The 24,987-nt window shown below is 36.0% G+C and overlaps 1 protein-coding gene across 9 annotated transcripts in view; it reads right to left on the reverse strand.

The window, feature by feature from the left end:
* Window positions 1–24,987, reverse strand: part of LOC144971339 (uncharacterized) — a 140,811-nt gene that overhangs the window by 34,767 nt on the left and 81,057 nt on the right. For all 9 annotated transcript variants that reach the window (XM_078912059.1, XM_078912055.1, XM_078912052.1 and 6 more), the window contains 2 exons: window positions 2,607–2,847; window positions 1,091–1,292 (listed from right to left, as the gene is read on the reverse strand). In XM_078912059.1, the coding sequence (XP_078768185.1) occupies window positions 1,091–1,292; window positions 2,607–2,847 (443 nt within the window). The remainder of the gene's footprint in view (window positions 1–1,090; window positions 1,293–2,606; window positions 2,848–24,987) is intronic.

Here is a 24,987-nt window from a genome sequence, read left to right on the forward strand (position 1 = left end):
TCTATCGCAGGGTACTTTCCGACAGATCTAACAGACCCGGCTACCCAATCACTGCGGGGGGGGGTAAGAAAAAAAAATCTCTCTCTCTCTCTCTCTCTCTCTCGAGAGAGAGAGAGAGAGAGAGAGAGAGAGAGAGAGAGTATAATACACATTATAATTGGCCACGGGTTCCTAAACATGTCTAACCCTGACCCTTAGCAAGCTTCGAAAGTCTTTGAACAATAAAGAATATCATAATAACAGGAGAAGGGATGAATGGGGTATTAGTCACCGACCACTGCATGGATTGAAAGCACACCAGGCCCCGTGTGGCGAGCAGCCATGTATACAAACAGTATTAATATTATGGTTTTGAAAGAGAATAATAATATCATAAAACGTAACCAACAAACAAGAGACGGAAACGAGAACGATTATTGGCTTCGAGGGATAAACTTTCTTCCAAGACGAGAAGGTTTTTATGAGGCGAATGAAATACCCGATGTTCTTATAGACTGAATTCTCAAAGAGTTCAAATTAGAGCTGTGCCTAAAAAAAATATCAACAAAAGTATTTTCTTTTTTTCAACCGAAATATTTTGGAGTACATTTCCTAACACTGACCATTTTTAAAAGAAAGTATTTTCTAAATTCCTAAGTGTGAGTCAACAATGTTTCCAAGAAAAAAAGAAAGTTATATGGAGTCATCTCATTTAGAGGATTAAGAATATGAAAATTTGTATACGACTTAGTCATACAAAGCAGAAAGAAAAATACATGAAAACAAATAGACGAAAGAATAAAATCTGCGTCGTTTGGATAAGAACCATTTAATTTACTCTTTTTTTTGTCAAATTATCACCTTGCGCAAGAGCTTACTCGAAATGTTTTCATTTAACTGTGCTTTGCCCATGGTGCAATCTACTTGCAGAGGACTTTATCTTTTTTTTTTAAATATCCGGCCAAGCAGTTCATCCATCGATCAATCAACTTAACATTCCATCAAGACAATAAACAATCGTCTTTCTTTGAAACCACATCAGAAAACTGCCTGTGGACCATCCATCAATTCAAACATTACGTCTCAACACTCCACACTTTGTTACACTTACCTCCGGGTGGGGTAAGAGGCATCGTTGCTATCGGAGCCTTGCCTAGAATGGCCTGAGTTGATGGAGCCCTCAAGACTGTCGGTGGAGGAGTACCTCCAGTGCGACATGGAGCCACTTGAACGATCCATGGAATGACCTTCTCTGTAGTTGCTGCCGTTGCTCATGGTGGGATGGGGCATGGCTTCAACACTACCTACGGAATCTGGAAAGAAACATTGGAGGATGTTATTGAAGGTATTGGGGGCTCAACTGGTAGAGCATTCGGTTCATATACTAAGGGAAATAATAAATCAATTTGTCAATTATTTCAATATCCTGGTATCTGACCCCCCCCCCCCCCCCCCCCCCCACACACACAAAATGAAACCAATTAATGTAATTTTGTAAAGCTAATCTTTGAAAGGGCCATATTTTGTATCCTTGCACATGGCACTTTCTATGCAAAGCTAATCAAGGCAGTTGCTCTTTATACTCTGGGCTGGATTCAAGGAATATGGCGTGAGGAATTTGCTAAATTAATTTATTTAGAATTGGTTTGGTTAAAAAAAACTCGGGGTAAGGAACAATTCCAATTTCACCCTTGGTTGGGATCACCCTGTGTGCTCACATAGGCTTGGTGCTTTGGCAGAAGAAAAGATGGCATCTTGAATTACTTATCTAAATTGACTTTTGTCTTTAGAGAGATCAATCCGAGAGATGACGTCCACCATAGCGAAGTTCCAATATAAAGCTGGTCGTGTACTGTTATTCGGGTTTGTCTGTGCAGCGTATTGCATGTTATAGAGAAGTTTGCAGTTTTAAGAAATAATTAATTGTAAATTAACATATAACCTGTTATTCCTTTGATGGTAAGGTAAAATAAAACCCCAAAGTCCCTAAAATATTTTTTTTTTCAATTCATTTTTTCCAAAGTCCTTGATATTGCTATATGCTATTTAACTTGATAGATTCTTATAATTCGTATGCTAATCTATTACGTTATAATGTGTAAAACAACTCTCTCCACAGAATATGTAATATATTGTTTAGCTTATTCACTAAATGTTATACTTGACCCTTGTCTGTATGTTGTGCTTTGTGAGACAACAAGCGTTCTATTTTGAAACGATAGCGTCTCATCAATCGACTTCACTTTATGATATTATTCTGCGTTATTATCTTCTATTTGTTTTGTATTTGTGAGCTATCATTTTTCTATGAACTACAGTTACTTGAAAGTGTTGCAAGCATCCTTAAATCAATTATTAAACGAACAAACCCAAAACCCAGGGGAAGCGTGGGTCAGTGGTACAGTCTTTGCTTCGTACCCGAAAGGTACCAAGTTCCATCACCCGCCGCTGCGCTGTGAGACCTTGAGCAAGTCACCTCGCCCTAGCTCAATTTGCGGCGCAGCACTGGGGCTGACGCCTTGGTTATTCCAGTCTTTCCTTGGAAAAAAACCCTGGAGACAAATTTCCCCTATGGGATGAATCAAGGGAATTTTATTTTATTTATTTATTTATTAAATTTTAATCACCTTTACTAAAAGAGTCCAGCGAGCCATCTCTTTTATGATGAGAACCTCCTGAAGTCCTGTTGGTCGTCCAATCCCAGCAACCCGATGACGGCGTGCCTGGTGACTGAAAGCTCTGGTGATCCACGAGATTGTCCCCCTGGTGACCAACGTGGACCAAGGCAGAGAAGGCACTCTGGTCAAGCTGAGGTCCTTGGTAGTTAGTGCTTGCGTATCGGCCTAACCAATAGACTGTCACTGCAACCTGACAGATGAAAAAGTAATTATACACTTTAAGATTTTTGAAAGAAAAAAAAAAGAAAGAAACCGAGTACTTTCTTTTGACATCATACAGATACGTCTATACGATGAATAATCTATAATCATTTTTGGATACCAAGAAGAGAGTATCTTATCTTTGTGATGCAAAGAGAGCTTACTTTAAAAACAGCCCTTAATCAAAAAACAGGAATTGGAGACGTGGAAAATAGATGATATGTTGAAAGACTAAGGACACGAGTTATCTCTGCTGTCATCATTATCTAAATCATAGTCCATTGTTTTCATAAAATGCAAAACAAAGGCAGACCTGCCAACAATCAGCAGAACTCCGAATTTTTGTCCTCAACTACAGAACAACTGAACAATTTTAACGCAAAATACATTTTTAATGGGCAGTTTGGTGCCAACACATATTATTTGAATCTCCGCTTTAAATACTGTTGAGATCAAATGGTTGCTAAGTCAATTAAGTAGTAGTTTAATCTGCCTTTTATATTACAACTACGAATCTGCCATGGATGTCCGCATGTGTTTGGTTGCGTCTAAGTGTTTGTGTGTGTGTGTAAAACAATACAAGAACAAATCATAATATAATAGCACAACTTTGCTGTTAGTTCTTTTTCAAATAGGCCTTTTCGAGGTCCATCATTGATTCAAAGAGGATGTCTAACAACGTCGAAGTTGACCATTTTTTTTTCTTTTCATATTCGGTCAGTAAAAACCAAAGATATGTCAGAATCAATTCAAATCAGACCTGCAGACCAAAAGTCTCGGGCGTTTCTTTTAAGTCCAGGGAAATGAGGACCAGAAATAAATGTGAGAAATTCCTCAGCACGATGTTATTTGACATGTATAATAGCCCAACCTGAAGTCCAGAAATCGGTGGTGTTTGGATAAGGTTTGGGGCGATAGGCCAGTTGAAGAAATATATACGCAATGCGGAGCACTGGTGGGGACGGTGGAGGTTAATAATTTTCGGAATGTTGAAGACAAACAAAAGATAATATTATTGAGTGCAGGAGGCGGATCATGGGACAAATATTGAAATCTCAAGACCGACTTTGATGAGAGTAGGACAGACAGACAAGGACAGATTAACCACTATCCTGATGTTTTCTTGGCAAGGCACGCTAGCACCATCGGTGGGGTCCAGTCCTGGCGTTTATTATACCTCATATGCACCATCGGTGGGATCTAGTCCGGGTGTTTATTAAGTATAATACATATCACGGTTGGACATGCGATTTTGGACAAGAAGGTGGGGTTATGTAGTATATATAAGAACATTCTTTCAGATCACAAATAACTTATATAATGTAACCTCTTATTCTAAAGTACGTCTGCGATATGACAATGCCATAAAATCACATATCTAAAGAATATACATGCCAGAGTCTCGCAATGATTGACTTGACAGTTTCCAAAACTAATTCAAAATAACGCCATTTTTAACGTCTTTTAGAATTTTGTTTAAGCTAGCACTAACTATTCGTTATAAAATCAGCCTCCAATTAGACGGTACAAATCAAAATGCATACTTAGGGATTCGAATTGATGTTTTTTTTATTTGTATTTGTTTTGGTTTTTTTTGTTTTTTAACGGAGAGGGGGTGGGGGGGGGGGGGTGATCCCTCAAAGAGAAACTTACACGCTAAGAACTGATCGGGGAGGAAAAAATTCTTTTTGATGCAGGCTCACTACGTCGAAGATGCCCTGAATTTCATTTCATTAAAGGGTAACTCAACACTTCAGCAAAGGAATGTAAACACTATAATGTCAAAGGAAAAAAAATCACTCTCGACAATGTTTAACCTCCATCAGACAGATAATGAGTTAACACTTTATCTTCATCATATAAGGCAGCCTTGTGATGATCCCAATAATAATAATAACCAAAAAAATAAAATAAAATAAAAAAAAAACCAACAGAACCCACACACACACAAAAAAAAAACACATATTTTTTAAACCGCCCCCCTTCCTCTCCCCCCCCCCACCCCCCCCCCCCCAAAAAAAAATAAAAAATACTAGAACAAAAAAAAAAAAAAAAATCTTGAAGCACCTGGGCCACTTTGGCCACCTGGGGTAACTTTGATTTTTATTTTCTCAGAACAACGTTTAACTTTAGTTTAAATTAAACAAACGAATTTGAGTCAACAGTGATGAGTTGCTTTTCTATTTTAATTATTAAAAGGAAAGAAAAGAAATTAAAGCAATTACAGTTTAAACAGGTGTCCAAAATATTCAACAATCCTAATTTAAAAACTACAAACAATAAAAGCAATTGAATGAGTTTCACACACATCCGTTTCATAGAAACTGAGACATATAGCGCTAATATCACCATCATCATCATTATTATTATTATTATTATTATTATTATTATTATTATTATTATCAATATTATTATTATTATTATTATTATTATTATTATTATTATTATTATTATTATTATTAATAATAATAATAATAATAATAATAATAATAATAATAATAATATTTTGGGGGTCAAATTTATGGATAATTTTGGAGCCGAATTCGTAAGCAGTTTGCTGTCACACAAGGACACGTTGGGGCACACACCAAACTATCTTTGCACTACGCTGGTCATTTCTATACATACATAGTAATGTCGTAGCCTTACAAAATACACACGTGGAATCTACAGTGATTATTGAGCTTGCTGGTGTTAAGTGTAAACCAGTTAACTGCCGTACTCTGAAAAAAAAAATCCGTATAAAAAAAAAAATGGCCAGAAAACTAGCCCTTCAAATATCAATCGATTTACATGACCCTCATCTTGGCAAAAACTCTCAAACCTGAAACTTCGCAAAGACCAAGGTTTGGGGTTTTTTGCCAAGATGAGGGTCATTTAAATCGATCCGATATTTAAAGGACGACTTTTCTGGCCATTTTTTTTATTACGAGATTTTCCAGAGGACGGCAGTTAACCGGTTAAGTAACCGCCCCCTTAGGGTGTGGATTATCACAAGGGTCTAGTCGTCTGCTACGAAACCACTTGATGTTTTTAAGTTGTTCATTGCGCGGTCAAAATATAAGGTCACAATCGCTATGAGGATACTTGTCGAATACGAAGCATATTATTATTAATGCTTACAATAGCAACCTAAGACAAGGTGCACAAGGTCAGAGCTAGCAGCGCGAGCTGAGCAGCAGCCATAATACCAACTAAACTTCTTTTCTTTCTTAAAACTCGTTAATTGCTCTTCTTTTTTAATGTCACCCCCCCCCCATCCACTTTACTTATCCAGATATAATACTAATACTAGACAGAAATAATATAAAGCTTCGTACAATTTACTTGTTGAATAATATAAGATTAGAAACAAAGACTGACTATTCTCTGGATAGTTTTAAAGTTGTGATCGACCGAGAGTTGTAATATCTAAGATTTCAATAGGACCATTTATTCATATTATTGAGATATCACTTTGTATTCTTAACATCAAATGCATTTAAAGGACACACTCCTATATTAAGCCTTTAGTCAAGATATGTTAGGTAATTAAAATACTTCAGACGGAATTTTATACCGTTTCCTGTATTTCCATTCAGGGAAACTTGTGTTTGGATTATATATTTCATAGACTGAAAAAACCAAGGCGTCAGCCACAACGGAGCATCTGGGTGTTAAAATTAAATTCAATTCTTGCTCAACGAGGAAAGAATTTGTTAAAAGCTTGGATTGAACTCAGCTACTCCAAAAGTTTGTGAAACGCTTTATCCACTCAGACAATTCTCCCCACAACAGTAGGAGACATTTAATCTGTTGCTGTCCCGGTTGTTGATTTTTAAGACTAAATTAATATATAGGATCCTAAAAGTTTTTTGATCGTGGAATTGTATTCCGCTATTAACATAATCAAAGTCAAAGCTATTGCAAAGCAACTTTAAGATTGACAATTCTATTGATCATTTATTTAAATTAGTCAATTTCATATAAATAGAATAATGTGATTTGTAACATGGCGGTAATTAATACGCATTTGGAACAAGTTGCGGGTTCGAAAAACAGAAACTCGCTATTTTGTGTCCTCTGATTTATACTTGTTCTGTACATGAGACAAGATGAACTGCCACAGAGGTACTGTTTTTATTAATAACCTGAAGTGTATTGAAAACCATGTAGACCTTTTATTTTGCTTTGAATCGTGACGCAATAAAGCACTTATTCTGGCAACCCCCTTTACAAAAAAATTGAACTGACAAATTTAATTGAAAAGTCAATCCATGAAACTAGCCCTTCACCGATATTTACTATTAGCTGGATTTATAACCCAAAGTATTATGGGATTAAACTGATTGGAAATTCTCCCAAACCAACACAACATAATAATATTGCCCATCACATCAATGCTATCGTACTCTGGAAAAAAACCCATATTTTAAAATTTGGCCAGAAATCTAGTCCTTCAAATATCGATCGATTTAAATGACCCTCATCTTGGCAAAAAAAAAAAAAAAAAAAAAAAAAAAAAAAACTCTTCGCAAAGTCCCAGGTTTAAGAGTTTTTTGGCTTTTTTTTTCCAAAATGAAAGTCATTTAAATCGATCAATATTTAAATGACGAGTATTCTGGCCAAATTTTAAAATATGGGTTTTTTTCCACATTGCGGCAGAATGTTATATCAAGCCCATAATTTTGACTGGTTATCAAATAGCCCCTAACTGAAGTCACAGATTGGATATATTTTGAAAAGAAAAGGTGAAGGTAATTTTAATCGATCGATATTTGAAAAAAGAAACCCAGATATCTGACCAAAATATAAAAGGCTTTGTCGATCAAGAGTACCTACAGCAGAAGAGTAAATTGATACTAAGCTGCTAGAAGTTGTGGACTGTAAAAAGAATAAACAAAATGAATATAACAGCTTCAAAAAAGAACAAAATACCAAACACGAAACCTTTCGGGCTCAAAACCCTTCTTCCGCAACAACAAAAAAAAAAAAAAAAAAATATCAAATAGCAGAAGAGCAGCAAATTTCAATGACAAGACACACTGACCATGGTAAAAAGAACTGGGTTTCCGGTTTCAATAGCTAGATTAGTGTTATTGGGGCGGTGACCACAACTGACCCACTGATTTCGTTTAAAGCTTTCACTCAATGTCTGGCTACGAGATTAAGACCAGTAGGACAATAATATGATGATATACACCTTCAGGTGACACACGGTCCGAGATTTTAACACGCAGTTAAATCGCTCGTTATAATCATTAAATCGAGCCTGGAGGGTAAGATTAAAGAATGCAGATAGGTTCATATTATTATGTGTGCATTGCGCACGAGATTTGACGGCTCGTTACCACAGACGACTGCATAAATCCCAAACGTTAACATGGTCAAACCGATTACATTAATAATAACCCCAAGCACTCAAGGCCTTCAAACTACTATGTACTATCAAATGATTAGTCCCGTTTGCACGTGTGGCCATGACCCCTTGGAATTTGTAAGGGTTCGTTATGATTGTGACCTTTTCTCTCTCTCTCTCTCTCTCTCTCTCTCTCTCTCTCTCTCTCTCTCTCTCTCTCTCATGTTTTGCTTTTTAATTTGCTTTCTTTTCCCTTCAATCTCAACTAAGCAGTTATCATTTTGGCAGAAAAAGAGACACGGCGTTCAATGTGTTACACCCTTCAGGGTACCGTTCCGACTTCTTAATTTTATATCTTCTCTTGAAATAGTATTTTTAAATGCTCTCTCTCTCTCTCTCTCTCTCTCTCTCTCTCTCTCTCTCTCTTTCTCTCTCTCTTTCTCTCTCTCTCTCTCTCTTTCTCTCTCTCTTTTTTTTTCTCTCTCTCTCTCTCTTCCTCTCTCTCTTTCTCTCTCTCTCTCTCTCAAACACACACATACACACACCTATATATATATATATATATATATATATATATATATATATATATATAGAGAGAGAGAGAGAGAGAGAGAGAGAGATGAACAATTACGCTATCCCACATTATTAGAAAATAGGTAAAGCATTCCAAACCTTGATGAGATGTCAAATTTTACTATAATTATCCTATTTCCTTAAAAAAATAAATACATTTTTAAGATGAAAAGTGTTTAACATGAAACACTGACTTATTGTGCTGAACGTAACTTGACTTTGACATTAAAAATAAAATTAAAGTGAGAAAGTGAATCAAAATATAAATATTACTCCGTACAAAAAATGACATACATTAAACGGTTTCATTTACGGCTAATGGCCCTACACAGAGCCAGGACAAAAACACGGACAAGGACAGAAAGCCACTCGAAAGTGAAAGAAGCCACCGATATTATATAAGGAGATAGAAGAAGAGACAGCAATTTGTTGGCCTCCCCTGGCGTCCATGCTGGAAGGAGGTAATTCTTCATACTTCTTATCATTATTATTATTATTATTATTATTATTATTATTATTATTATTATTATTATTATTATTATTATTATTATTATTATTATTATTATTATCAAAGGCGGTTTAAAGGTTTCGGTTCCCTTACTCTCAAAGAATCAGAATGTCTGGAAGTTGAAATGAAAATAGCCAGTCGGTGAATAGTATGGTTCTTATTTCAATAGGGTCACATTTTGCCAGGATAGGATTGATATTACTACATATTATGCTGATTTAGCACTCCATACTAAAAGTTTTATGGCACTTTCAATTTAGGACATGAAGCTCTGAAAATATTTCATGGAATTTTCTACATATAAAATCACCACACGGCTGAATGTATCTCGTTAGTTGGGGGGAAACTGTCAAAATTTTAGACTACTCAAAACATTTTTGCTTAATTGATCAATTTACTTTAACATCGATCGTTAAGCTTCTTCTTACGTACGTTTAAATCACCTTAATAGAAGATGTAGTTTAGAGGGGTGTTTTAAAATGCCAGAATTAGAAATTAAGTTTTCTGAACTTTTAAAAACCAAACTCAATGTTCTAAAAAAAAACATTTATTTTAACTGAAAATTTGTAAAAACCCTGTTAAAAATTGAATTTTAGGGATCAAGTTCTTTTCAACAAAATACCATTTTTGTGCGATTGGACATATATTTTTGTTTGTTTGTTGCTTTAGGTCTCTTCCAACACAATTGAGGTTATATGAGAGACCGCTGAAACAAAAAAAAACAAGCAATCTAACAAAAATAGTACAAATGTAAATCAAAATCATAACCTAAAGATATCATAAGCTAAATTATAAATAACCAAGAACAAACAGGCAGAGGATTTACAGGAAAAAAAATATCCCCTGTCAAAAATACAATCACAAACCAAAGAAGCAGGATAGGCTAGTAAAGAGAAGAAGAAACGACATCACTATCGGATCGTACACCCATGCGAACATCATAGGTGTATGATTCAAGGGTGATGCTCCCATCCAACCACCCGCCAAAAATACAATCACAAACCAAAGAAGCAGGATAGGCTAGTAAAGAGAAGAAGAAACGACATCACTATCGGATCGTACACCCATGAGAACATCATAGGTATACGATTCAAGGGTGATGCTCCCATCCAACCACCCGCGATTGGACATATAGATCTATGTACTGACAACAACAACAAAAGAAAAAGCATGTATGATGATTTATGCAGGGAAATAGCAGCTTATAATGCGCGGGAAAAAAAGATTTTAATTGCATCTGATGAGGATTGTGTTGCCTTGTTTATAATGACAGGCAAACATAAGAAATTTGTTGTTGTTGTTGTTTGTTGCTTTAGGTCTCTTCCAACACAATTGAGGTTATATGAGAGACCGCTGAAACAAAGAAACAAGCAATCTAACAAAAATAGTACAAATGTAAATCAAAATCATAACCTAAAGATATCATAAGCTAAATTATAAATAACCAAGAACAAACAGGCAGAAGATTTACAGAAAAAAAAATATCCCCTGTCAAAAATACAATCACAAACCAAAGAAGCAGGATAGGCTAGTAAAGAGAAGAAGAAACGACATCACTATCGGATCGTACACCCATGCGAACATCATAGGTATATGATTCAAGGGTGATGCTCCCATCCAACCACCCGCCAAACATAAGAAAGGGTAAGAAGGAAATCATAAGAGAGAAGACTGAGGAAAACAAACATAACCAAAAAAAAAAAAAAAAAAAAGGCTGGGGAGGGGGTGCATAAATAGATGGAGAGATATGAGAGGGAATCTGGTTTTGACTTAAGAAAATAATTAGCTTAACATAAGGTTAATAGAAAAATCGCAAATATCTCTATTGAACATGGGGTGGATGTCTCAGATAGTCTGATCAGTCGATGAATATCACAATATTTAAACAACAACAACCAAATCTTAATAATAATAAAGAAAAAACATCAATGACTTAGAAACGCGTTTTTCTTTCATTTACATTCTATTTTAATCATTTATGTATTTATTTATTCATTTATCATCAATTTATCTTTTTTTTTTTAACAGTTAAGCTGCAACGCCTGTCTGACATATCAAAGGAAGTGAGGAAAGCGAAAGTTAGATTATTTCGTCGTCCCCCCCCCCCCCCCCCATTTCCTTTAACATTTCCAAACTCAGGGGGATATTGGGGAGGGGGGGGGGGTGAGAATGAAAAGCTCAACTAATTAGGTATTTAACAAATCCTTCCCTTAAATAAATACCTTTAGAGCGAGAAAATGACAGGCAGGCAGTTACCCAATTCAGAAGCAAATTCACGTAGGAAAAACAGACATATCTAATAGTTTAAGAAGACAAAAAAAAAAAAAATAAATAAAAAAAAGAAAAAAAAAAGCGGACTCACATTTTCAAGTCTACATGCCATCTTTTGACATAACACGCGTACCACGGAGAATGTTTAAGGATCGTAGCCTTTTGGAAAGCTTAAACCGAGGTATATTATTTGCGACAATTACAGGCAAAAAAAAAAAAAAAAAAAAAAGTGAATTTCTACGTCTTCATCGCCAAATTGAATTGTAAATTTCTATTTATATTCAGATATTCTTTTCTGTTTTTCTTTTTATCTCCCACTACCGCTGGTTGTCAGGAAAAAAACCCAGCTATAATGACATTTTAAAAAAAACCCCAGTGAAATTGGTGACTCACTGAACATTTTGTAATGAAATCAAGCTACGTAGGACGTGGTCAGTGACCGGATAACATTGATATTGGAATTATGGCTGTTGTTTCCTTGTATTTGAGACTTTATATAAATTAACATATTCGACTCCGGTGTGAATGAGTATCTGCGTATAGGCAGGATAGTTCAAGCTTTGTAGGCATTACAGGCAATGTTGGTGATGACATCCCACAATCTTGATTAGATTCAAACAAAATCCGATATATAGACCACACACAAGCCAAAAGTAGAGGGATCTCTTTAAAACCAGTTAGTAAGACATGTTTGGTCTTAAGCGATTTTCACATGCTATCCAGTGACAAGTCTCCCTCTGTTTTCTTGTCTGTTTCATACCATCTACCCATCAACTTCAAACCTCATCAATCAATCTTTGGTTAAATTCATAACAAGACCTGGACAACTCCATCTATCTATCTATCTATCTATCTACCTAACCATCTATCTATCTATCTATCTATCTATCTATCTATCTATCTATCTATCTATCTATCTATCTATCTATCGATCTATCTATCGATCTACCTAACCATCTACCTAACCATCTATCTATCTATCTATCTATCTATCTATCTATCTATCTTATCTTTCATCTGGGTTGCTTAATAAGCCGAATTGATTTTGACTGTTTGATTTTTCTTTTGTTTGTTTTGTGTTTTGTATGTGTGTTCGTTGGCTTGTTTGTTTACTTGCTTGCTTGTTGTTTTTTTTTTGTTTTTTTTTTAATTGGGGGGGGGGGCATGTTTTTTTGGGTTTTTTTTTGTGTGTCTTTTTATTTTTCGTTCCCTGTATATGTGAAAAAATGTTTGGTTTTGATACTCCGCTTGTGTCGATTTTCAGAACAAATTTCTAAGCAACGAGATGCCCAGATTAGCGAGAAATCACTGTAAGGCGTTGCTTTGGCCGCTCCGTTTGACAATTAGACTGAGTAAATGCTAGCCATTCCAGGTTTAACCTTGCTATTGGAGATAGAACAAACACAAGATAAGGCTACCCACATCAATTTCGAAATTCCTCAGTGCTTAAACGAATCGAATTTTCAGTAATATATCACTGTGTAAAGGTTGATATCCCACGGTCGTCACCCTTGGGAAGACAATGTTTCAGCAAAAGATTCAGCTTAACATAAGGTTAATAGAAAATTCGCAAATATGTCTATTTTACATGGGATGGATGTTTCAGATAGTAAACCATTGTCTTGATCAACGAATGAATATCACAATATTTTAAACAACCACAAAAACATCAAAAATTTAATAATAATAAAGAAATTTAGTTGATTCAGCACTTTGGAGCAAATGGTAAGCTGTCAACATTTAATTGTCCATTTGAACGATATTGGATTTTGACAACCCAATCAAAGGAGAGAACCCCCCCCCCCCCCCCCAAAAAAAAAACAAAAAAAAAACAAAAAAAAAAAAAAAAAAAAAAAAAAAAAAAAAAAAACAATTACAAATGTCTAGGGTTTCGGAGTTCGGACCAAGGCCCCCATGCCACAATTCCATCAGAATAAAGTCGCATGACCAACAGCTTAGAACACCGACATCAGAATGAATGAATGACGCAAGTCAAAGGGAAGTGTAATATTCGATTCATTAACTGGCTGAGAGAATGGCGGCAAAAGGAATGATGTGACTTTTGTATTTAAAGACTTCATTTTGAGCTCTGAATGGAGTTGTGGGGACGTTAAAGGCAGTGGTGTGATAACCAGTTATGAATGTTGACTGCACTACATAACTAGGACAACACGATTTCTATTTTTCACATACAGCAGTAACCCCCGCGCCCGCAAAAACAAACAAGAAAAGAAAAACAGCAAAAACAAACGAAAATAAAAGCAAACAAAAACCCATCCCCCCCCCCCCCCTAAAAAAATTAAATTAAATTGCTATCTATCTATCTGTCTGTCTGCCTGTCTGTCTGTCTATCTATCTATCTATCTATCTATCTATCTACCTACCTACTAACATAATATCTATCTATCTATCTATCTATCTATCTATCTATCTATCTATCTATCTATCTATCTATCTATCTATTTATATATCTATCTATTTATCTATCTATCTAGATGTAGCTGTTAATTTATCATTTAAAAAAAATGATCTATATATAAGATTCCTATCTTCATTCCACTCCACACACTTACCCTGGCCATCAACCCATACTTCATACGGCCAGTCATATATTATATTCCACCTTATGGCAATTTGTCAATGTTGTCATAAGTTTTACTATGGTATGAGAGTTTCAAAGGTACTAACTATACTGTTGTACGCTTGACAAAACGCCAGTTTTATTCACTTTGGCCAGAAATCTTTTACCGCACACACCGATCGATCAAAATGCCCCCCCCCCCCCCCACCCTTTTCAACTTTTCAAAACTTCTTAAACCCAGGACTTCCAAGGAAGTCTCGGGTTTGAGAATTTTGAACTTCAATCGATCGCTGTATTATGAAGTAAAAGTTTTTATGGTTTGTGCATCTATGTGGTCTTGTGGTAGAGTGGCACTGAAGCGACAAACTCCCTCGGATCGGAAGGTCCAGGGTTCGTGTTCCGCTTTGGACGGTGCATAGTTGGGTCCTTGAAAAAGGCTTTTTATTCATATCCTCTCACCGTACTCGGTTTTTAAATAAGTACCTAGCCATTAATAGTCTCTGTCCAAAAAATTGTAATGTCACCTAATAGAGTTGTCATGTCTTGTCCTACATGTAAAGTGTTGCCGTTGGCTAGAGACCCTATATAAAGTGCTTTGAGCAAGTTTAGTGGATATTGCGCTAAATAAAAGCTCTTATGTTTTTGTTTGTTTGTTTGGTTGTTTTTAAGGCGAAAAAGAAAGGTGTTTTGTCAATGTTTTCCAACATAACCTTCCTTGATCTGTTGCTCCGCTATCACAAACTTCACACTTCTCTGTATTTAAAGTTGTCTTTAGTACCTTGGCCAGTCGTCAAACCGCCATAAAACCTTTCACCAGCGACATGCAAAAAATCGCACAACAAAGTGTTTTTCACATCAAAAGACGTGTCCTTGTCATGTTTTGTGACTGCCATAAAAGCCTCTGTAGTGTTTTGGCGACAAGAGATCGTGTGGCCAAATAGAATAAATAAACGCAGCCGAAATTAGCTATATTCCACGCGTTACCTTTAAACGAGGACAGGAATAATTTTAGGCGACCTGGAATTGATTTAGAGGTTTGATAACCCTAATTGTTATGGGCTCATTGTTGTATAGAAAATACTCTCAAACTAACGCACAATTGAGTCCAGTTATCAGGCCTGCTTATATGGGGAGCTAGGTTTTAGAATTGAATATAGTTGTTTGTAGTTGTCTGTAGAACAACACCATGCTCCACTATCCAGTAACTAAACATGAAAGTGGCTATGAAACAGTTCATGGGCGGAGGAAGACTGTGGAAGCTGGGTTGGCGAAATTAATTTGGCGGTGTAGCCTCTACTACTACTACTACTAATACTACTACTACTACTACTACTACTACTACTACTACTACTACTACTACTACTACTACTACTACTACTACTCCTACTACTACTACTACTACTCCTACTACTACTCCTACTACTACTACTACCCTTACTGCTGCTGCTGCTACTGCTACTACTACTACTACTACTACTACTACTACTACTACTACTACTACTACTACTACTACTACTACTACTACTACTACTGCTACTATACTACTACTACTACTACTACTACTACTACTGCTACTACTACTACTACTACTACTACTACTACTACTACTACTACTACTACTACTACTACACGTTGTTAAAAGGAGGCACATTCAACTTTAAGTCCATCTTTTATAAGAATGTATAACCCCGAGTAGTTTCTATTTTATGGCAGCATCTGTAACAACAACCTATCAATCCTCATAACTGCTAATACCCAATTAGAAAAGTAAATTAATTATTTTTTTTAAAACACAGTTGAAAATATATGTAGAGACTTATAGTCCTAAATAATAACGCTGTGTATCAAGCACGATCAAAGTTTTGAAATCAAACAAAACAAACATGATTCTTAACTGGATACACTGACTTGATATCTTCAGATACATAATATACATATCGATATATGAATTTATGCTAGGATCAAATGGCGCCTGATTGATAAAAAAAAGCTACATTTAAAAACTAAAACATAACAAATTAAAACAAAGTAAAGAATCGAAACAAACAAACAAAATCCCGAAACAAAAAAAAAAAAACAAAAAAAAAAACAAAACAAAACAAAACAACAACCTAGAAAAACACATAAGCAAAACGAAACAAACAAGTTGAATACAATCAATAAAAATCGTATATTGTGGCTGTTATAAGAAAAGACCTCTCTGTTATAAGTTATAGGATTCATGGAGGGAAAACATATTGTATTTTTCTGTACAGTAACTAAAGGCTACAGGGTGAACGGTCTCAATTCTGTGTTGAGGAAATGGTGTAGGTCATCCTTTATTAGTTACGAGAAATATTTAGCTGCCTGAGGCCTTGACCTTATAGATATTGGTAAAAAATGGGGAGGAAAAAAAAACAAACACTCGAACATAACATGTGTTCAACCCCTTCTTCAGTCAAGAAAAAAATCGATACAAACGGTGTCATGAGCATATTCAATAATCCTTTGTTAAAACTCATACACTATTTTCTTTCGACACTTAGGTTAAGTTTTATGTGTTTGCTTATTTTTGTTTTGTTTAGTTTTTAAAAAATATTATTTATGGTTTCTTTGTTTATTGGGTTTTCTTTTTTTTTGTTTTGTTTTATTTTATATATTATTTTTCATCCATTTACGAGTATTAGGGCCCATCTTACAAATCAAAATGAAATTCACGCAAAAATCGTGAACTAATTATAGTTGAGTGTCTTGATTATCGTGCCAAATATCGGAAAGCCCTCACTCAAACTTCAAGACAATTCCCCGTCTTTTTTTCATCGATGTCATGGACATCGGAGTACAGGCCACCTCGGGCTCTCCGCTCCTGACAACACACCACTTTAGAAAGAAAGATGTCCAAAACAAAAGTATTCTCGGAATGTGCATTTAGTTTGCGGTACCTTCAATCTGGAATTCTCTCTCAGTCTTTACCAGCAGTGCTCATACTATTGAGTGCTTCAAGTCTAGACTGAAGACAGAATATTAATTTACATTAAAACTTTTCCTTAATATTTCAAAATCACAATCTTCATAATTATTTTATTGGCATCAGCATTACATTCTCATCTACTGTAGTAACATTTAATTTTCTTGAAATTCTCATGTCACCTTTGTCTTGTAAAGAGCCGTTGAACACTTTAGGCAGAGATTGGCGCTCTATAAAATTTATTTATTTAGTTAGTTTTGCTTCAATTTATAGTGCACGTGTAATTATAAAGCCCCCGGTTTCTCGTCACTCATAATATCACGTTAGAAAGATACATGCTACGGTAGCAAGCAATATGTAGCAAAATTTAAACGTCATGATAGTACATAATGCAATCCTCTAAGAAACAGTATGTCTTGACATTTTGCTTATTTGTCCAGTAAAGAGATGCATGTGAGATTATTTATAATCTTAACAACGTCCTCATTAAATTATAATTGGACAGTGGTTGTTGTTTCGGATATAATTGCAAGTGATTCGCTGGACGTTATTTCTTGACGTTTAATCATGGTACAAGATCAGACAAGAACAAAAATAAATGAATAAATAAATAAATAAATAAATAAATAAATAAATAAATAAACAAATAAATAAATAAATAAATAAATAAATAAATAGATTCGCTTTACTCACCACAAGGGAAACTCGTCATTGGAGTTTATATAGGAAATAATTAATAAAATAATTGTAAGTAATAGGAAAATTAAAACTAAACGAGATGCTAACAGCAAAACTCAAACCCCGGGCCCCGAGGTGGTAAATACTATCCTTATCCACTCGGCCATCTGACCACCCTTAAAGCAAATACATTCTCCATCCAACCCCTAAAATGTAGCGGTTGAAGGGATTCAAACCCACAACAAATCGAAACAAAGGTGAATGAATTAATGGGCCTGGGTCCCCTTAGATTTTTTCTGTCTACCCAGCAGTGATTCGGTAGCTGGGTCAGTTAGATCTGGCGTTATGTACTTTGCGATGGGCTAGCGTCCTATCCAAAACATAGTAGGCAATTGCTATTGTCCGTTTCGTGCTAAATAAATCAAGATAAACTCCTGCTTCATGGGCCTAATGGTTCTAAAGAACTTCAGGCAATAGGCATTATTTTTTCTGTCTCTTCTTTGTTCCCTTCACAAGCTCTAGTTATGTAGCATTAATACCCCCTCCCCCTCCCTTTCCTTCAACACTTCTTGATGTCCTTGGGGACGCCAAAAATTGGCTTAACTCTTATGATAAACGAAAAAGGTGAAACATTTCAAATCTGATCACGACCAATTAAAATTTATGTACAATGTTGTAAGTGACAATGGCATTGCTTTGGACGACATTCGCTGTTGTCATTATTCTTGTAGAAGTCAGTGAACGTCGGCATACCAGGACAGGTCAAAAAGGTCAACCTGTTGCTATAATTAAACGTATTAAGTATTCCAAATGTCGGTTTTCGTTGAAAACCCAAATTTAGACATATTTTCATTCATTTGAGGGAACACACTGTGTACCTCAATCAAGTCATCGAATTTCACTTTTAACATGAAACATTTCGGGCTCAAAACTCATCATCAGCCAATACATTTAATAAATAGTGATTGTTATTAACAACCAGTAGTAAAAGAATCAAGGATTTAAAAAAAAATACGGCTTGTCCACAAAGTCTGGGTACATTTAGGATTTCACTGTCTATATTGATTCATTTGGAAATCAGCTCAAGAACAAAAAGAACGAGGTAGCAGAAATGAGATGGCCACCGTCTTTGAAAACTGGTATAAATCAGGTAGAGAGGCAAGGCGGGGATCAGATTTCTGCATGCTTATGGCGGCTCTCCAACATAAACTCAGAATGAGCTTTTCCCGTTAATAGTAAGAATGTCACGTGTAAAAAAAAAAAACAAAAAAAAAAACAAACAAGTATCAAAAGTAATACATGTTCGAATCAGGTCAAGTCATGAGCAAGCACAGAGCATTGGACATCCAAAATCCCCCAAACAGACGAAAACATCGACAGCCTCAAACATTTGATTCGCGAGGTCAGGCGATACAGAATTCAGCATTCCGTGAATGGGCTCGATTTCCCAAAGACAATTGTTCATCATATAATGTAAGGATTGTCGACATGTTGGGTGCTCAAACAATTGACGGATCACCACAAATGTATACGAACAGAAGTCTGCTTGACTCTTTTGACTCGTTAGAAGGATGTCATGTATGAGCACATGGAACCTGATATAGACAACGGGGGAGGTTGTCTGGATAGTTTGACAAAAGAAGATAAAATGTGGGAGCATCTACCAACACCAGAGACGAGCAGGAATTCATGACCTGGAAACAACCGCCGACGCCAAAACCATTAAATGGTTTCATAGCCAGTGTATGGCCAGTGTATTTTGGGATATTCTTCTACTTCTTCTTCGATCACCCTAATGTTGTTTTCGAATTTGAATGTCTAGTTGAAAGAGGAACGCCCTTCTTCCTCAGCTCTTTCGGGATCCCATATAGTTTAGTCTGCAGAAGTGTGGTTCCGGGATAAACATTCTCTCTTGCTGTTGCATAATTTAGTCGGGTCAGGAATATACAGTAGACGTTTTCCTCTCCTTCATCACAATCACATAATTTGGGACATAAAAAGTATGTTTTTCAATATCTGTTCCATTGTAAAGTTGTTCGGGCAGACTTACTGAGAGAAGTCATCATCCGTCGAAAACGTCCTGATTGATCGTCTGAGACAAAGTGTCGTTTTGCAGCATGACAATGTGACACCGCATACCGCAAAAGTGACCCTAGGCTGGCTTCAGCAATACCCTTGGGATGTTTTTCCACATCCTTCGCAAATTCCAGACATTGATCCCTCAGAGTACTAATTGCTTGGACCTCTGAAAAGGCCCTTGGTAGGTCAGCATCTTATCAATGGTGACGACCGCATTGAGACCGTGACAAAGCGAGGATTGTGCATATTTTACTGAGCCGCCATCTATCATTAACGAGTAATCCAGATCGATCTTTCAATTTTCTACACATTAATAACACATTGCAAGAGCATGCAAGGCATTTCTCCGATACATAATAATATCATGTATTATTGTATCAAAACCATAGCTATATTGAATAAATGCCAACCAGTCGGATCAAGAGACCTTCCGGATTTTGAGCATTTATCACGATGTTCTGGTACAAGGATGTGTGAAATTGCACAGTAAAAGTACAACACAGTGGAATTTTCCATCATCTGTGTCCAGAAATTGAGAGCAATGTTCAGGATATGGAGGGACCAACTTTTCGAGCAGGCAATTATTCAGGGTAGCTATGATGGAAAAATCGATCAATATTCTTTCCATGTATCTCATACAATAAACACAGACACACTCTTACACCTACTACTCACACACGTAAATACACCAAGACACACATACACACAAACACGTGACATCGTCACCGTCAAATGTTAAAAAATTGATAAGGATGAGTCGATGTGACTGATGGTAACATGTGGTTTGTAAAACAGGCTATGATGAGTAGATTTACGTTTTAACTATGGCTAGTTTGTGTGTGAGAGAGAGAGAGAGAAAGAGAGAGAGAGAGAGAAAGAGAGAGAGAGAGAGAGAGAGAGAGAGAGAGCGGCAGACTCGTAAACAGCATGCTAGTAATTTTATCTACTTATTATTATCATTTTTTTGAACGATGGGTTGACTCACACACTCATATTCAGCCACCAGTTGAATGTTAAATATTATATAAAATTATCCGACTGGTTTTCTTTTGTATTCTTTTTGTTTTTGTTTTTTTAATCTTAATATAAGCCACAATTCTAACTGGTTAACATTTTTGGTATGGTTCGGGTCAATCGAAAGTTAGAAATAATGAACAAGATAAAGAAAATGAATGAATAAGAAAGGAATCTCTCGAATCTTTGACATTCAGCATACTGAACCGACTGCTAAACACGAGAGTTTGGGTCAATTCAACGCTACCCCTATCCATTGGACAGATGATGAATAATTAAAATATACTCTTAATCTATATATTTCACATACCAATAATGTATCGCTGCAGTATTGCCTTATATCACAAGGGAAGATGGGTTGGGTTTGTTTTTTTTAATGAGTGTCCAGACAATTGTTAAAATTCAGAATCGCAATCACCAAAAACAAATGAATTAGTTTTAGTGATAAGTTTTCAAATAAAATTTAATCAGCATTCCATTCTAATCGGCCCTTTGGCATAAATCACTATAATAATAACGCGGCATGAGGTAACGGCTAGATTTCGGACTCCAATAACGGTAGACCGTTAATCGACATTACGAGATAAACCGAGTCCTTTTTAATTGCTGGTCAAGAGTGGTCACATGCCGTGTGAATAGCCATTGAATGATGGAATGTCGCGTGGATAGCCATCGAATTAGGAATGCGGTGTGAATGGCCATGGAGTCCAGTAAGCCGTGATTGATAAAAAGTGAAAGAACGTTTCATGCTGTATATATGTATAGTCTGGTTATCTATGATTTATGCGGTGACATCGTCTCTCAGCTGGGGGCATTGTCGAATGTGTGTGTGTGTGAGAGAGTATGTGTGTATGTGTGTGTGTGTGTGTGAATTTATCATTGTTTTGAATATACGTTGATTTAATCAAACACTAACATTAATTATTGGCGGGGGGCTGCGTAAACTTTATCCTTCTATTGATTGCTTGAAACTTTTGAAATCGGCAATACTGATATTATTATGACTTCAAAAGATGCCCAAGCGGTTCTGAACATTGGAACTTTTATATTATTATTTAACCCCTATGTACAAATTGACGACAAGCACACTCTGAATGAATAAACTTATATCAAAGAGCAGCGAACGTAAAGATGATGGTAAAAAAAAATAAAAAATAAAAGGCATTGCAAATACTAAAGAACAAACCTTGACATGGAACCCGCAAAAATCACAGAAAACATGGCGGCTGTAAATAGTCGTGGGAGGAGAGAATATTATGAAAAAGAAGACTACACTTAAAAAGAAACAGGAAAGATAGCGCACAGCCGATCAGCGGCTATGTGGTCTAGTGGTATGACACTCGCTTTCGGATTGGAAGGTCCTGGGTTCGAGCCTCGCGCTCGGCGCATAGTTGAGTCCTTGGAAAAGGGCATTTACTCACATTCTCTCTAAAATGAGTACCTGGCCGTTAACAGCGCTGTCTTTGTCCGAAAAATTGTATTATCGCCTAACAGGCATCATGTCTCGTCCTACATGTTAAATGTTGCTGTTGACCAGGGACCCCTTGTAAAGCGCTTTGAGCACATTTAGTGGATATTGCGCTATATAAGAGCTCAATTTTAAGGTGAAGGTTGTATGGGACTGGCATTAACATAACATGTTTAGGGTAGCAAATAAGTAATTTAAATAATCACTGTAAATACGTAAATTGTGTTGCTGGATACTTATTCAAACAATGGGGTCCATCATTAGGGTATGGTATTTCATCTCGGATTAATATATTAATGGCAATTTATATAGCGCATTACATTACATTTGCGACATGCAATTTGGAACTAGACGTCTAGATTATTTTTTTTTCCATTCACAAAACGTGCTCTATTTGTGCAATCGTAACTGTCAACAACGAATTTCACAATTAAGTATTCAAAGAGAAGAATATTTTGGTCAAATCACTGAATACAGTATACTTTTCTGGCAAACTTGATAACCTCTACAAAATATGTCAAGGTAAGGAATTAACCGTGAATTGATTACATGATCTGTGCCCTGCACTATGGCCACGTGCTCTCTCAAAAGGTAGATCAATGAAACAAATCTATACGACTCTTGATGAAACAAGTAACATTAATAAAAGTTTACGTCGAAATGAAGACATAAGTTGTTGAATCGAATATCAATTGTTTGGAAGAGGTATGAAATAATTAACTCGGGAATACACTAATCGGCGTGCCAAAAAAAAAATTAAAAATAAATGAAAATTGACATCCCTACCACCCCCCCCCCCCCCAACACACTGATGGGCAACATTGTGTCGACTGGATCCTGAAACTAAATAATCCACCAGTGGATGACCCTCCTTCCCCTATTTTTCTCAGGAAAAGAAAGTCCACACGAACCTCATCGCAGACAAATTTGACAACAGAAGTGTCAGCATTCTAATTAAACTTTATCGGGTCAAAAAATGGTTTGGCATGACTAACTAAAAACCTTTTCTTCACCTTTCTAATGACACACCTTAACCCTGGACCAACACGTCTGTCAATCTAGGGAAATGTAATTATTTAACCCAGGGCAACATTGTGTTTTACCTCTATGTGTAACCAGGACTTGAAAATACGCACGCACATCAATCCATTAAACCAAGAGACTTCCACAAATGCTTTGGTGATATGTTCATTTCTTCTATTAAACTCTTAGTACAGTCGACTCTTCTTAATCTGGGTCTTTTCAAGCCAGATGTCTCGACGATCCGAACTGACTTTGGGGGTGGACATTTGTTATTAAAATATTCTGAAAGAAACCCGATAACCCAACAGGTAGAGCACACGCCCCAGGAGCAACGGGATAGTTTCAATACCGGGTTGAATCGATTTTTGTTTCGTTTTATTTTCTGACTTGTTCATGTCAAACCAATCAGCACGTATTGCATAGCTGTGACTATTAGAGTTGGCACCGAATGCTTGGCGTGCCTCAGATGTGATAAAGTAAATGGTACTTCCCTTTCAAAACTACTAAAACCAGAGAGATCTGGCTCCCTGAGTCCTTATGTTTCCAATGGACATGATAATTAAAAATTTAATAACAATTCATTAGGCGTCTCGATAGACCTGAGAAATTGTTTTGGAAAACAGGTCTTTAGATTATCAAAAATGTGTGATTGTGAAGCAAAAAACCCATTTGTGATTTTAGTATAAAACGGGGCCACATTTGACAGATTATCGGAATCTTATCGTTCATTCTATATTATCGGTGTTAATCATTAAGGCAGCAAGCTGTGCAAGGTTCTAGGAAGAGAGGGATGGTGAGAGGTGACATAACGAGGTTCGCTGTTGTACAATTGTGTTTAAAATCAATCACGCCCCACATTCAAATACCGATATGACCTGGTCCCATTTCCTGCCAATAGTTTATTGATATGAAATCACAGGTAAGGTTGGCTACAAGAGCGTGAGTAGGAAACACATGAAAAGCACAATAGCATACTTGGTTTGATTAGAACCCCGTTTGACAAACATAACACATGAAAAGCACAATAGCATACTTGGTTTGATTAGAACCCCGTTTGACAAACATAACAGATGAAAAGCACAATAGCATACTTGGTTTGATTAGAACCCCGTTTGACAAACATAACACATGAAAAGCACAATAGCATACTTGGTTTGATTAGAACCCCGTTTGACAAACATAACACATGAAAAGCACAATAGCATACTTGGTTTGATTAGAACCCCGTTTGACAAACATAACAGATGAAAAACAACGCTGCGCAAAAAAAAATTTTTGATGTGATTTTTTTCTTTTTGGTTTTTAATTATTATTTTTTTTCGTTTGGTGAACATGAAAAAGAAGAAGAAGAAAAAGAAGAAGAAGAAGAAGAAGAAGAAGAAGAAGAAGAAGAAGAAGAAGAAGAAGAAGAAGAAGAAGAAGAAGAAGAAGAAGAAGAAGAAGAGAAGAAGACGAAGAAGAAGAACAACAACAACAACAAAAATAACAACAACATAAATAATAATAAAACTATTCATACTACTACTACTACTACTACTACTACTACTACTACTACTACTACTACTACTACTACTACTAATAATAATAATAATAATAATAATAATAATAATAATAATAATAATAATATGCTGCTGATGATAATAATATCA

The sequence above is a fragment of the Berghia stephanieae genome, chromosome 4 (genome assembly GCF_034508935.2).
Source record: "Berghia stephanieae isolate SIO BIC M18660-M18661 chromosome 4, UCSD_Bste_1.3, whole genome shotgun sequence".
Classification (NCBI taxonomy): Eukaryota; Metazoa; Mollusca; class Gastropoda; order Nudibranchia; family Aeolidiidae; genus Berghia; species Berghia stephanieae.